Source organism: Mus musculus, chromosome 1 (assembly GCF_000001635.26).
Source record: "Mus musculus strain C57BL/6J chromosome 1, GRCm38.p6 C57BL/6J".
Classification (NCBI taxonomy): domain Eukaryota; kingdom Metazoa; phylum Chordata; class Mammalia; order Rodentia; family Muridae; genus Mus; species Mus musculus.
Genome location: NC_000067.6, coordinates 40,279,305 through 40,294,652, shown reverse-complemented (window position 1 = coordinate 40,294,652; position 15,348 = coordinate 40,279,305). Strand labels below are relative to the sequence as shown.

The 15,348-nt window shown below is 43.0% G+C and overlaps 1 protein-coding gene across 14 annotated transcripts in view; it reads right to left on the bottom strand.

Annotated features, from left to right (window-relative positions):
- Positions 1-15,348, bottom strand: part of Il1r1 (interleukin 1 receptor, type I) — a 93,722-nt gene that overhangs the window by 21,549 nt on the left and 56,825 nt on the right. For all 14 annotated transcript variants that reach the window (XM_006495713.3, XM_006495722.3, XM_030250619.1 and 11 more), the window contains 3 exons: positions 12,357-12,420; positions 1,296-1,533; positions 1,006-1,195 (listed from right to left, as the gene is read on the bottom strand). In XM_006495713.3, the coding sequence (XP_006495776.1) occupies positions 1,006-1,195; positions 1,296-1,533; positions 12,357-12,420 (492 nt within the window). The remainder of the gene's footprint in view (positions 1-1,005; positions 1,196-1,295; positions 1,534-12,356; positions 12,421-15,348) is intronic.

Genomic DNA, 15,348 nt, shown 5'->3' with positions numbered 1-15,348 from the left:
AGTTAGGAGCTCCCCTGTGCAGTGGAATAGGAACACAAGTTTTTCACTTCTGTTTTTCACAAATTCATGACAGAGAAAGTAACTGAAAGCTCAGTTGTATACAGCATGTTTTATCTCTATTTGAGGTGAGGGGGCATGGAGGGGGGGATAATTACATTTCAAAATTTGAAGCCCAGAGGCGTATGCCACAAAGACGGGTGAAGACAAATTTATTTCACAGAAGATGTGATTGAAGCAATAATGCTGACATTTCTCAACACCACAGCCCCTTCCTGCACGGATACTATTCATTTCATATTCTTTCATCTCTAAAAGATGATGTTCGCATGTAAGTTCCACCAGACTAGGTAAGCTAAAGGTAATAAAATACGCTGTGTTCCACCTACTGATTAAGTGGCTACAGACGCTACCATGTTACGTATGAAGCATTTAGCTTTTCATTAGTCTTTTAGGATTTATTTTTATTTTATCTTTAATTATGAGTGTGTGTATGTGTGCGGTAGAGGTTTGTGCACACGAGGACAGTACCAATGGAGGCCAGAAGGGGGCGGCAGGTGGATCTGTAATTATAGGCAGTTGTGAGCCGCCTTTTCTGTGCATGCTGGAAAACAAATTCTAGTTCTGTGCAAGAGCCATGCATGCTATTAATCCCTGAGCCATCCCTGCAGCCCCAGAACATATGTTTTTAATGAAACACAAAACACTATCTCTGTTATAAAAAGTTCTCTCTTAAGGGGCTTAAATTTCTAATCTATTCTCTCAAAGGATGTTCTAGCACTTTTCTTGAAACTACATCTTACTAAGGCAGATAGAGACAAGGGTTTTAAGATTCTAGGTAATTTGTAAGGATCAGTGAACATGATCATATTTTTTTTGTTCATCTCTCTATGAAGTTGCACCACTACAAAGAGAGCAATATTCAAGCAAATACTTTTGTAGATACATTTTACTGTTAGTAATGGAAAACTATGTAAAAGTAAAATATCACATTGAAAACGAAATTACCTTATACCACTGGACCTCGGGTAACTCATTATTTTCATCTTTAAAATAACTCACATAAGGGCACACAAGACTTCCATCCCCGGCAATGTGGAGCCGCTGTGGGAAGGTGGCCTGTGTGCTGTAACACAAGCCAGGGTCATTCTCTAACACAGTTACGGTTACTTTAGTTTTGAGGCAGTAAGTTGAGTTTCTAAAACAAAGTAAAAGATGGAAATTAATCATTATTAAAGTGTTTTTCTGTCCTTAACTATCATAGAAACTTAGGACATGTACATGCATCCCTTTCTTACCTTACTATACAATAGTAATATCCTGAGTCCTCCACCTTGGCAGGTACAAACCAAAGATGTTCATTCTGCTGATGAATCCTGGAGTCCCGGTCCGCTGATATGGGGGTCTTGCTGTCATTCTTGTACCAAATTATGGTGTCGCCGTGCATTTTATTTGGAGTAAGAGGACACTTGCGAATATCAATTTCATTTACAGATAAAAACAAAACGATCTGATTTGGATATTCTGTACATACGTCTTTAAAAGAGAGAAAGGAGAAGCAATGTCAAGAAGAGTTTCCAGTGTTTCTTAATGTGACTTACACATCTGAACTAATTTAGCATCATTGGTTAGTAAAGACACCAGCTCCTGCCATGTGTACACTCTCCAGTTGTGCGTTCAAGACCGTGGTCTTCAGAGTTTGAATCATTTACAGTCAGTTCCTGCTTTGTCACATGTTCCCTGTGGGCTGTACCCCGGGCAGGTTACTATCCCCTCTTACTTTCTCCCTATTCTTCTAAAGGGAGGAATAATGAAGGGGAAACAGTGACTTCTGTACAAAGGAGAAGAGAAGACTGAATATACGCCCTCCCACTTGAACAACTTATTTGGACACCCATAGGACACAAGACTGTTCAAGGCTTGCCGTAATATTGTCTTCTACTTGCTCAAGATGCTAAAAGAGATGGAAGAGACAGGCAACAGAGACATAAAACAATTAAAAAGAAAAGACTTCTAGTACTCAAAAAAAAAAAAAAAATGCATCGCCAAGTTGAAAATATACTGGGAAGAAAAACTAAGAAAACCTGAAGATGCAACTTTAGAAAATATCTGAGATTAAGAGATAGCTGGGGCAGCTGGATCATGTTGACTATGAACTGCTGAGGGAGTGTGGAAACACATGCTGAAATTTCTTAAGAAGTTATAATGAGCCTGAGCCCCAAAGACACAATGAACACCAAGAAAAGGAAAAAGGGAACCACGCCAACTGTCTAAAATAAGACTGTTAACACCAGTGACAAGAAAATCTTAAGTAGCCAGAGATGCTTTTTTTAAATGTATTTGTTTATTTTGTTATTTTTTTCAAGACACAGTTTCTGTGTATAGTCTTGGCTGTCTTAGAACTAGCTTTGTAGACCAGACTGGCCTTGAACTTATAGAGATCCACATGCCTCAGCCTCCTAAACTCTGGGATTAAAGGCATGTGCCACCACCACCTGGCTACTTTTTCATTTTTAAGTACATCTGTTAAGAAACAAAACCAAAAGGGGTTAGTTACAACCATTCTTCTAGGGAGTAAAAATATTATCCAGCCGTCATTCCAGTGAAAATGACTTTCCAAATCACCGAGAGGATGTTAAAAGCTCTAAGAATCCATCCTCTGGAGATCTGTACTCTCGAGAAACTGTCCAAGAATTCCTTCACAAAGAAGAAAACACTATCAGACAAAATGTCCTGTTAAATAATACTTCACTCATAGTGAAACTTCACAGTTGCAGGTAGTTAACGTAAGGATGAGCCTATGGAGGAAATTTAATCTTCAAACCCCAACATTCAAACCCTGGCCCTCAAAGGCTCATGATTGCTTACAATATAAAAACTGCTTGTAGGCCATCCCATCTGTAAGAATACGCAAGAAGGTCCTTAAAGTTCTAACAGTACTGGGAACTCTAAGCCCATGTCTCTACTGAGACTCAAGACCATCTCTTACTATGGGCACCTGTACAACAACAAAACAACTTATATCACTCACAGTGGGCTGGGCATATCAAGAACTAATCAGGGAAACACACCACAGGGTCAAGTTTCTCTAAATGACCTCTCTTGACTGCTTACAGGACTTCCAAGCCTGTTGCAGTGCCTGTACTCTCAGGAATTCCTTTGAAAATTCACATTTTTTTTATCATGAATGATGGCATTGTATGGCTGATACTAAGGTCTTCTGCTAGCTTCAATGTTAGCTCTACCTCCTTGGACCATTGCTGTATGGCCTCTGAGCCCCTGGAGGACTCAAGTAACTGAAACAGTGCCTTTTCCTTGGGCAGGTGGCCCTCCATGATGAGATGGGCACCCCAGAGGTGCTTTCATACCCTTGAGACGACCTTGTGAAGCACTCAACTTCTTTTAAAAGGCACCGCTATCTTCAGACATCACATCTTCTTAGCCTCAGCTTTACCCTGGCTTCTTCTGACCAAAGGGCAAGTTTTGAACTCCTCTGCTCCACAGTGTGATCCCTAACCTCACTATAAACTTGACTGAGCACAGCCAGCAACAACCCTGCCATAGCCTGAATGTTGGACTGCCTTGAAATCCCCTACATACAACTAACTGCCCGTCACCTCTAAAGTCAGCTCATGCATAGTTTCCAGACACAGATAACACTAGACATCTTCTTCGCCAGAACGTGATACTAATGGCTCCTGGATCCATCTTTTTTACTTATTGTTGTGACTGAAACAATTTAAACGAATGAAACCCTTGTTTTAGCTCATGGATTGAAATCAGCAGAGGCCAGCTCAGCAATTTCAGGATCCACATGGGCGGCAGAGCATCCAGGTGATAGGAGCTTACTCATGGGTGATCGCCCCCTGGCTGTGCACTCACTCCCAGCAGGAGGAAGAAAGGCTGGGTTTGTGTGTGAAAGGCTGATCAATCCTGAGGGGTGTGGAAGCAGAGCCGGGGTCAGACGACACATGAGAAGCAGGCTCTAGGCCGCAAACTGCCCACAAACCTCAGAAATGACTAGGCCTTGCGGGCACAGCCTTACCAGCTGTGAACAGCTCCTCGAAATATGAAGCAATCATACCTTTTAGAAAATACCAAACTTGATTAATCCAGCAGCAGTGTAAGCTGATAGTAAACAATGACTGGGAAGACATGGTTGAAATAAAAAGAGAAAAGGAAGAGCAATTAAAGATTCCAGAATAGATACATCTTTCATAAAATTAATAAAGATCTGGTAGAGGAAAACTAAACCTCCAATAAATAAATTTCTAATCAGGAGAAAAAAGATGTCTCATTAAAGGGACCTTGAAAGGGTAAGAGGAGTATCATGAACAGCCTTAATGTAATAAATCCAATGTCATAAATAAAATGGCAAAGATTTCTGAAAGACACAAGCTATCAAAACATCCTCAGGGAGAGATAGCCTAAACTGTCCTGTGCCTTCTAAGAGAACTTGTAGTAAAAGATCCTACCAGAGACCATGTCAAGTCTGGATGGCTTCACATTCAGGTCTTTCCTGGTAGCAAAGACATGATTGTCAATTCTGATCAAACCCTCCCAAATATTAAGGAGACAGTGATGCCTCCAAACTTACATGTGACATCAGCATCAATCTGTTACCCAAACCAATTTCATTACAACGAAACCACAAACCAAACTCTCTTATAAATACAGATGTGTCTCTTTCAAATATTTTACCTAATTGAATCCTACAGGATATATGTTAAAAAGATAATGTATTATAAATTTATATTTGAAAAACATTAAAACTTTAAATATCCATATACTAAGAGCTTTTTTAATTATACAAAAATCTCAACAGATGCAGAAAGAGGCATTTAATTAAAATTCAATAAAACTCTCAGCAAACTGTGATTTTTAGAAATCACATTACAGTAGTACCAAAAGGTATTAAAAACTAAAGTTAAATGTATAAAATAAAATTATAGACTGAAAGTTGGAAAATTTCACTTCAGTAAGTTAGATAAGTTACAAACAAGTAGATAAATGATTTATTTGTAAAAACAGAATTGCTCTTGTTAAGCTGTTCCTGTTAAATATATTCCAAACACATTTATATTCAATTTAATCTCAATCAAAATATGATCAGAACATTTCATACAAATTGACAAACGAGGCATTTGGGTTCTTATCTCTGAGCACCCCAAAACTCATTACCAAAATCTTATAAACCTATAAAGCTTTATAAAGTTGTCACAACTAAGTCAGAATAGCATCAGCATGTGTCACTCGATTAGCATCAAGACTCAGACATAATACACACAAATATATTGAAGTGGTTTTTGAAAAAAATACAAAGTAAATTAGAAGAAACAGCCATCTTGTCAACTTGCATGTTCTACAGAAACATAACTTAGTCTCTGTAACTCGTTCATCCCTAAAAGCAGGGTAAGGCCAAGGTGGGGTTCAGGTTTGTCTGGGTTTCCCCTAAGTCAAAGGCATCCGACACTCAGAGAAACATTTATTAGGAAGAGGAGGAGGGAGACAAGGAGAAAGAACAGAAGGAGAAGGAGGAAGACTCAGGAAGTTGTTGATAAAAATGGAACAGCATGTTTTATTGCTTTGTGAATTAGCTACCACACCCTTCTCCTCAGATCCCTAATATTCAAACCAGGACCTGTGCAAATATAATGTCTCTGAAAACAAGCAGCTTTGCACAAGCAGAGCAGGTCTGGAGGTTCTCAAATATCCAGGTTACTGACCTGACTCAGATTCTTCAGAAGAGCCCTATCCTCAAGGTGTTCAGGGAACAAACTCAGTGTCAACTATTTAATAAGGCAGCAAGTGTTTACTGAAGCTACCTCAGTCAGAACACAAGAGCCATAGCCTAAGAGAGACCTGAATGCTCTGGCCTATTCCTGGGAAAGGAGGATCAGACTCACACATGCACAGCTGTCCAACAGATCCAGAAAAGGGTTCAGACTCACATCTGAGGTCATCTACAGGCAGGAAGGAAAGGCTAAGGCAGAGCTGTAAACAGCTCACATGTTGCCCCTCAGCAAAAGGTAGAGAATACAGGGCCACAGGTCTTCTAATCATTAGCCAGTCACTACATTTACCAGTGACTTCAATAGACATAGACTCTACAAGGCTGGTTCAGAAAGTCCATCAAACGAATTAACAAAAACAACAGCAACAACTTAAACCATGTAAAACAAAAATCACCTAACAATGGACTGGAAAGATGGCTCAGTGGTAAAGAGTGCTTACTGCCTCTCAGAGGACCAGAATTCAGATCCCAGAACCAACATCACATGCCACCAATGCCTGTAACTCCAGCTCTGTTGTGGGTTGTTCTGATGTTAATTCTGCTTCCTCACAACGAGTGGAAGTGGTCAATCACCTGCTCAGGTGATCTCATGTGAGCCTTCTCCCCAGTTACTGGTCAATAAAGGCTGGAGCCTGTGATTGTGCAGTGGAGGGTAAAGGTGGGACTGGAGGGCTTCGAGAGTGGGGGCAGGTACAGGGAGAGGGAGAGAAGGAGGAAAAAGCAAAGATGGAGCAGAGTGGCCAGGAGAAGCTGCAAGTAGCAAAGGGTCCCATAGCTGGGGAATAAATCAATATAGTGCTAGTTCTGCCCAATCTAGGCATATCGCTTATAATGATAATAACTGGATTGTAGTGGGTTTTGTACGGGATTATTGGTGTTGGAAATTACTGCAACACAGCTCCAAACGTTGCACGATTCCCTTCTGGACTCCATGAGCAATGGTACATGCACACACACACACACACACACACACACACACACACACACACAGAGAGCGACAGACAGACAGAGACAGAAACACAGAAAGACAGAGAGAGAGAGAGACTTTAAAAATAACTCAGTAATAACAGAAAACTATGGATACATAGAAGGAGGATATCTGGTTACCAGATTATACATTATGCTTCCAAAAATGACCAATTTTCAGCAAAACACTTCAAAAAACAAAACAAACCAACAACAAAAAAAAGAAAAACAATAACAGGAAAGTTGGGTCAAAACACAGGATAAACAAAGCTGCCAATAGAGATTATTTCAGGGGAGTGTGGGGGTGTTACATCTACTCTGCAAAGACTCTATTATATCTCTCAATAATATATTCCAAACTCCTGAAAAATATTTCTAAAATATAAAAGAACTATATGATAACAATGTCTTACCAAGGAGGATGTTAATGAAGAAGAAAGAAGAGGAGGAGGAAGATGGGTAAGAGGAAGAAGAGAAAGAGGAAGAGGAGGAGGAGGAGAGAATGAGGAAGAAGAGGAAGAAGAAGCAGGCAGTGGCAACAGTGACAACAACGACAAGGAAAAAGGAGAAATCATTGAAATCTGGAATTCTGGGATGGAAAAATCCCATAACTAAGATAAAAACTGCTTCACTAGAGAGGCTGAGTATGGATTGACAGAAAAAGGAACTTGTAAATGACAATCGATCAGCTGAGTGTCTTTGGTGCCTCTAAGAACAAATGACTTGTGCATAACGGGAATCCCAAGAAGAAGGGCCAATAAAACACCACATGAGGAAATCACATCATGTTCCTACCTCCCAAACACATTAATCCACACATCTAATGAGCTTCAAAAACTTTAAAAACAGAGGAGGAGGGATGGGATGGGGACAGTCAGAGGGTGGCCTGGGAGGGGGACAAAATCTGGAGTATAAAAAAGAGATTAAATAAAATTTTAAAAATTTCACTTCAGAGAAAAAGAAGAAAAAAACTTTAAGAATAAAGTAGAAGACACATCTACCTAAGTACTTCAGAGTTCAGGCATAGGAAGGGAAGGAGCGTTGAATGCTGTAAGACAAATGTCTTGTACTGCACACAAGTCCTTCATTAAGTGCAATTGTTTCCCAGAATCCACTGGGACCAGGAAGAAGTGAGATGACATTTCAAAATGAAGGAGAAATGAAGACATTTACAGATAAACCAAGACTAGGTGGTTCATCAAAAACCATGACTCTCATTACAAAAAAAAAAAAAAATGTACCTCAGAGGGAGCTGTGCAGCCTATACAACAACCCACATCCACACAAAGAAACACGGACTATCAGTAACCTAATCAAAGTGTAAAACTTTAGTTTTATAGTTGTGCCCATACATAATTTCAAATGGACTATTTTTTTGTAAAAACATATGAAGTAGTTTTGGCTTGTAACTTCTCTCTCTTTTCATCATTTGTTTCACAATGATGTTCAAAATATTATATATATATATGGTGTGTGTGTGTGTGTGTGTGTGTGTGTGTGTGTGTGTGTGTATGCATGTGCTAATACTGACAGATCAGCATGGCTACCTCCCTCACATAAAAAAAAAAATCCTCTCTTTATGGCAGATGGAGATGATCACAGAAAAGCTTATCTGGATGAAATGAGATCAGTGGACTGTGGTGAGGAGCCTAACCCCATCTACAGCACAGCTCCTACATCTGTGACTGGGAACATCAAGGAAGAGAGAGCGGAAAGGCTGCACCAGGAAGTGTGCTGTGAACCCATCTCTCCTAGAAACAGCTGTGCAAGCAGACCAGAACAAGGACAGTATCAAGGAGCATATAACCTGGAAGGGGAAATCTTCATGGGGTCCTTAGACAAAAAAACGACAGGCAACCAACGAGAGGAGGCAGGGGGACAGAATTAGCTTCACCCAGGGCTGAGCCCCATGATTGGTTATCTAATGCAGAGTGGTCACCCTGAAACCATATACACACAAGCAACCAAAGTGGACTCAAAATGTTCTATCTCTATCTTTGTACATACAAAAGCATTCATGCACATATGTAACACTAATGATCAAAGAAAGAGAAGCTACCATGTTGGGGATTCATCTGGTGCTGCTGTGTATACAAATGCTAAGTTTTGAACCCCAAGATCTGGTATACTGGCCTTTGTTGTGTAAACCTTGCTCCCCAATTTAAATGTATTAGTTAAATAAAAGTGGCTACAGCCCATAACTGGGGAAAATAGAGGAAGGCCAGTTTTTAGAGGAATACGGGGCTTTGGTTACTGGGCTGGGGTGAAGGGCTTTACAGGTAGGGACTGAGACAGAGGCAGAGGCAGAGGCAGAGGCAGAGGCAGAGGCAGAGGCAGAGGCAGAGGCAGAGGCAGAGGCAGAGGCAGAGGCAGAGGCAGAGGCAGAGGCAGAGGCAGAGGCAGAGGCAGAGGCAGAGGCAGACAGAGATAGACAGAGAGAGAAAGAATGGGAGAGAAGAGGAGAAGGAAGATGGAGAGGGGCTGAGGTAGCCATGAAAGATGGACCATGAGCATGTGGCCAGGAGAAGCGCATCCTGAGGACAGGCTGATGGAGCAGGAAGGCAGCCTGGCTGAGACTCAAACAGTGAGTTACTTGGGAAGCGCAGCTGGGACCTAGCCAGTCTAGCAAAGAAAACAGATTGGGGATAACCACCCAGTGATTGTGCTAAAGCTGATTTAAGAAACCAGCAGGGCTCAGGCTCCACTATTGGGGGGCTGGCTAGGCCCATATTAAGACCTGATGGAACTGATTAATCACAATTACAACAAGATTATCAACTTGAGAGTGAGAGGCAGGGAGGGGTTCAAAGGAAAGTGGTGGGAGGGGCTGGATGGAGGAAAAGAGGAGCAAAGGGACATATTTGTACTTATATTTCTATTAAAATCATATTTAAAACCACACTAGTGTCCATGGGCACATAAATGGATAAACAATGTCTCTGTCTCCATAAAACAGAAGGCTGCCAAGGTCATTCAATGACCAGCATCAATCCTTACAACGTGAGTAAGCCTCACGACTAATCTGGATTTTTAAAAAAAAAACCATCATATCCCTTTCCCTCAAAACAAGCACATGCTGATACATCTGTTTGTTTAACGTTTCGGAGAGCACAAGGCCGTCTACGGTGACAGGAAGTAGCTTGTCTGGGGCTGAGATGGTGGGGAGGGATGGAGAGGAGGCAAGAGAGTGGTAGATACGTTTATTATCTTGACTTTGATTGTGATTTCCTAATAGATGTGTACACTAATACTTCAGATCTCAGAAAATCTCTCAGGAAGTCAGCCTGAACTAGTGGTGGGGCAGTCTCACTCTGAGGGCTACAATGCTTAGCTACAGAAAACAGCCAGCAGCAACAACAGTAGTGACCTGCGTGTCTGTGGGTTGGACCCACTCCAGCAGGAGAGGGACTTGTAAGTTTCTGCATTAAATAACTCAGGGCTGTCATCTCACTCAGCACACCTGCGTTGACATGTTTCTATTTCACACACACACACACACACACACACACACACACACACACACACACACACACACATTCACCCGAGACACTTTCTCTTCTTGGTCCTCCACAATTTCAGGTCAGACTTTTACTAGCTCTCTGACCACTGAACACTTGGCCATCAATCACGCTACAGGAAGGGAAAGCCAGTTCTTGATACTATCTTCCTTACCACACTCAGCGACCTCGATTGGGCTCAGGTCTCACACCAGCTGCTTGCTGGCTGCCCTGATTTCACATTTCCATCCTGTCTCTCTCAGTATCCACACTACCCTGTCATGGGCAGCATTCAGACACCCAAGATAACTATCAGTCTGTACACGGTGTGCACACCAGGAACATCTGATCTTTCCATATTGCAGCAGCAGCAACTCTACTTTGAATTTGCTGAAACCAAAGCCTCATTCTCAGCCCTATAGCCCTATACCCCACATGGACTCCATCTGCAAATCCTGCTAGCTCAAAATACACTCCAGCTTTGTCTGACTCTCTTCTTTATCTCTGGCCAAGTCAACATCACCCCCAATCTGGAACACACTGCTATCATGGCTTGCCTAGATCATCACAATGACCTCTGAACTGTTAACCTCTTTCTGTCTCTGCCTCCTGAGACTCTAACAGAAAACAAAAAGGAGTCAGATAAAATACATTAGATAGTCTCTCTGGATGTTATGGGGGTGGTGGTGGTTCTGGTTGTGGGGGTGGGAAGGTGTGGGGAGGAGGTAATTATTGTTGTTGTTGTTGTTGGTGGTGGTGGTGGTGGTGGTAGAGGAGGAGGAGGTGGTGGAGGGGGCAGGAGGTGACTGGTGGTGGTGGTGGTGATGGAGGTGATGGTGGTGGAGGTGGTGGTGGTGGAGGGAGAGGGAGGTGATTAGTGGGTGGGGGTGGTAGAGGTGATTGGTGGAGGTGGTGGTGGTGGAGGAGGAGGTGACTGGTGGTGGTGGAGGTGATGGTGGTGGAGGTGGTGGCAGCGGTGGCAGCTGTGGAAGACAGCAGCACTGGTGGAGGGAGGCTGCAGATAGCTAGCCTAGCCATCCTCCTGTGTCTAACCCCCACAGCACTAGAGCTACAGGCCCTTGCATAGTGACGTGTGACTCTTTACATGGGTGCTACAGATTGGAATCATGTTCTCATTTTTCAGTAAGCCTGGAGTCACCCCCATCACCTCCTGTCTTCAACCCTTCTCATTTTGAACAAAGAATTCAGGCCAGCCAAGTCAAGATTCTTCAAAAAGCATTCAAGGTTTTCCCCAATCCCTCTATCATCTCTCCATTAACCCAGTAACTTTGTGTGTTCTGGCCTCTCGTTGGTCTCTACTAGGTATTGAGGTGCGAGGATAAGCCTGACGCTCTGGGCCTTTGCACACGCTGCAAAGGTCGCTTTCCTCCCCCAGCATCTTTCCCCCATGGTGTCTTTCATCCCTCCTTCAGGTTCTAGTCAAAACCAACCTTTCTGTGAGATAGTTTTGTGTAAAACTGAACCTTCTGTCTACTTCCATCCCCAGATACTCTGTGTTTTCCTAGAGTTTCTGACTACCTTATCCACACTACTACATAACTTAAGCAACATATTCTGTCTCTCCCAGGAGGAATGGGACCAGCCAGCAGCTGCCTGCATAAGATTGTTCACTGCTATAGCTTCATTCCCTACCAGCTGACACACTGTAAAAGCTCAATAGATGTATGGCAAGAAATGAAGAAGAGACCATAAAAATGAAGAAATCGGACAAGAATTCCAAAAGTAGCTGTGGGCCCACAACCGGGCTTATCACCAGGATCAGCAGCTGCCACATTTTTCCATCTGCCATGAGGTGGCAAGAGGCCTGGACTAGAGCCAGAGACCTAGAAGGGTGCTCTCATTTCAAATCTGGAAACATGACCCTGAGCTCTTAATCTCATTGGCCTCGGTTTTCCCCAAATACCAGGCATAGAATGAGAGCTGAAGATTGGAAAAGACTTTCCAGTGGACAGTCCTGGGGTCAGAAGTCTCTGTGTCCTGGATATAACTGAAGAAAAATTTCCTGATAGAGGAACAGTGAGTGCCACATATTCTCCATCATCTCTGCTGGTAGACTAGAGTGGAAGAAACATGTGACTTACCAATCTCCAGCGACAGCAGAGGCACCATGAGACAAATGAGCCCCAGTAGCACTTTCATATTCTCCTGGGGAAACAGAAGAAGGGAAGAAAGGCAGGATGTTACTAATCCAGCGAATGTCTCAGTGTCCTGAGCCCCAGCTGTCCTCACCCACACCACCAGGCCACACTGAAGAGCCTTCTTCACCATTCCATGTTACACTGGGCTTCTGGTTAGGTTGGGGGTGTATGTGTGATGGAATCAGGGACACACTTGACAACTGAGATTCGAAATATTTCTGGCATCTCTCTCCATATACATGTCTAGTCTTGAACTCCAAGTGAGTCCCCTCAGAACACATCGACAACCAAAATAGACCACACCCAGTTCTCCGGATTGGGAGCTACATCCACAGAGCCAAAAAACTACCCAGGCTAATCGACTTGAAAGAATGTGCTTCTGTGTTGAAGACTCATGGTTTTCAGGAGGTTAACAGTCTATAAGATACCGGGAACAACTGTTTGATGTTCACACTTGATTAGATACCATAACTAACCAGGAGATGATAAAAGCACACCGGTGGGTGTAGAAGGGGCTTGAGCACCTATGTATTGCAATAGCTATGGTTGTGAAACTGGTCTCCAAGAGGAAAAGGGACACGTGAACTCACTAAACCCAAATCTCTGCCTTTGTCCATTTGTCTCCACATGGAAGAGATTTCATGGATACAGCTCAAGTCATGCCTTCATTGTAAAACCCAATATTCAACCACCTGTACAGCATGATACACGGAGATTTACCCAAAAAACCTAAATTAAAACACATCGACACAGTAGAGCTGAGCTTATTCTTGTGGTCTGGATGGATTTCCTTTCACAGGGAGTTTTTATATTTTCCAGATGGTCTCTGGTGAGCAGTCTCCAAAGGCCTCACCGACATGACTGTAGATGGTGCTTAGCATTTCAGCTCCATATTAAACTGCATTCCTGGTCTACTTTTAAAACTCTTACCGTTATGCCTTCATTCTACAAAACATTGAGTTTTGTGACATTTTCATCAAATGTATGTTGTACAACAATCTTATTTAGCCTTCATTACCCTCACCTGTTTCCCTACCACTCATCTCTCCCTCCAAGTCCCTCATTCCCATCATGACATACATGGGTGTTTGCTAAGTTGCACACATGAAATAATACACTGGTGACATTCTTTTTGATAATACCATCTTCACCCCTTCCACCTGTTTTCTGAAAATGATATGACCTTTTTTCTTTTTATGACTGAGTAATGTTCCACTGTGTGTATGGACCACATGTGCATTAGCCATGTTGACAGACACCTACCTACCTAGGTTGATTCCATCCCTTGGCTGTTTTAATTACATGGACCTTTGTCCAACCATATAGCAGGGATCAAGCACTCACCTAACCTTTTCCAAGACACGCCCATCACTTCACCTACAAACCCAAGTCCCTAAAACACCGTCAGATCAATCCGAAGAAGAACACAAAGCGGTCAGTCTTGCCTGCCACCTCTCCAGTCCCAAATGACATAAACTTACATTACAGTCTCCTTTCTGTACTTATCCCTTTCTCCTTCACAGGTCCTCACGATGACATTTGGTAAGTTCTAGTCTCATATCTACAGTGAGCTTTTAGAGAAATCTACTCAGGGGACCCCCAAGAGCCCCAATGCCAACAAATAGCAAGTATTCTTGCCCCACCAGATTACCCTCTCCTGGACCTTCTTACCTGGCTGTCAGCCCCACAGGGCTCCAGACCTACTAAGCATGCACCCACGAGAGACCTGGGCTGCTACCCCCAGGGACACCTCTCCCTAGACACCAAGAGTTGGTATCCTTCATCACCAACACGCCCAGTTTATTCATGATCCTGTTTGCAGCTCATACCCAAGCTACCTCCATCCCCTGCTCCCTGCTTGGATTGATTACAACACCAAGCTCTCTATTATTTGAATCTCTGCCTGTGGATTTATATTTTTTAAAAAGATCAACTTCTCAACAATCCACCTAGGTTCCCAGGGCATGTAGAAAGTCCAGCTCCCTTGCCTAGCATAGGGCTACTCTGTTCCTGGCTCTTTCAGCCTCCCTCCGCAGCAGCCTTCACCTTGCGCCCCAGCCTCTTAGCTTTATACTTAGGGGCTTGCTCTTTAACCCACTCACTCCTACTGCACCAGACCTCAGGCCCTAGAGCTAGATACCCCACAGAGCTCTTGACTGCCTTCATTCTCTGGACCTCCCTAGCAAGCTGAGACCTGCTATGTCCCAAGCATAATCGTCCACCTAGCTTGGGATTGGCAGGCTCATGAAGCCAGAAACACAACCTGTTTATCCCTGTCCCCAAAGCACAGAAACTGTGCTTGAAACCCAGACGACTGTAATAAAACCTCAAGGATGGACGCAAAAAGAATGAGCAAAATAAACAGCTTCACCTTCAACCCAGCATTGGACCACGTCCAGAGAAGACTATGAGATGAGACTCTGATTTTATGAGACACTAAATGTGCCTGTATTCTTACCTGGAAGCAGTAAGTAAGTGAGAAACACAGTCCTTTAACTAAGATGACTGGGACGACTGGGTATGTGAAGGATTTAAAGATTAGTTCGGAAATGTTCTACTTGAGAAACTGCATTAGAAGGTATCCGAATGTTACGACATGCCTTTGAAAATGAAGACTGATGGGAGGCGGGTTTTAAATGAACCTACAGGACACACCCAGTCAGTTCTTGTGGCTGTAACCCCTGTATCAGGATGTTGACTCTTAAGCCTGGCTTAAGCCTCGAAACCTACCCCAGAGTAGTAAGACTACATTCCTAACGTATCCTGTAACTCTGATCCTTTACCATAAAAATCGGTCATTTGCCACAATGTAGGTTAATAGCACAATCGCTGTGTTTACTCTAAACTAGACTCAGAACACGAAGCAAGCTAGGAGAGCTTGAAGCTTCCGGCCTGGTTTCTGACAGCATTCTGACTGTCAAGTCCTTAAAGTAGA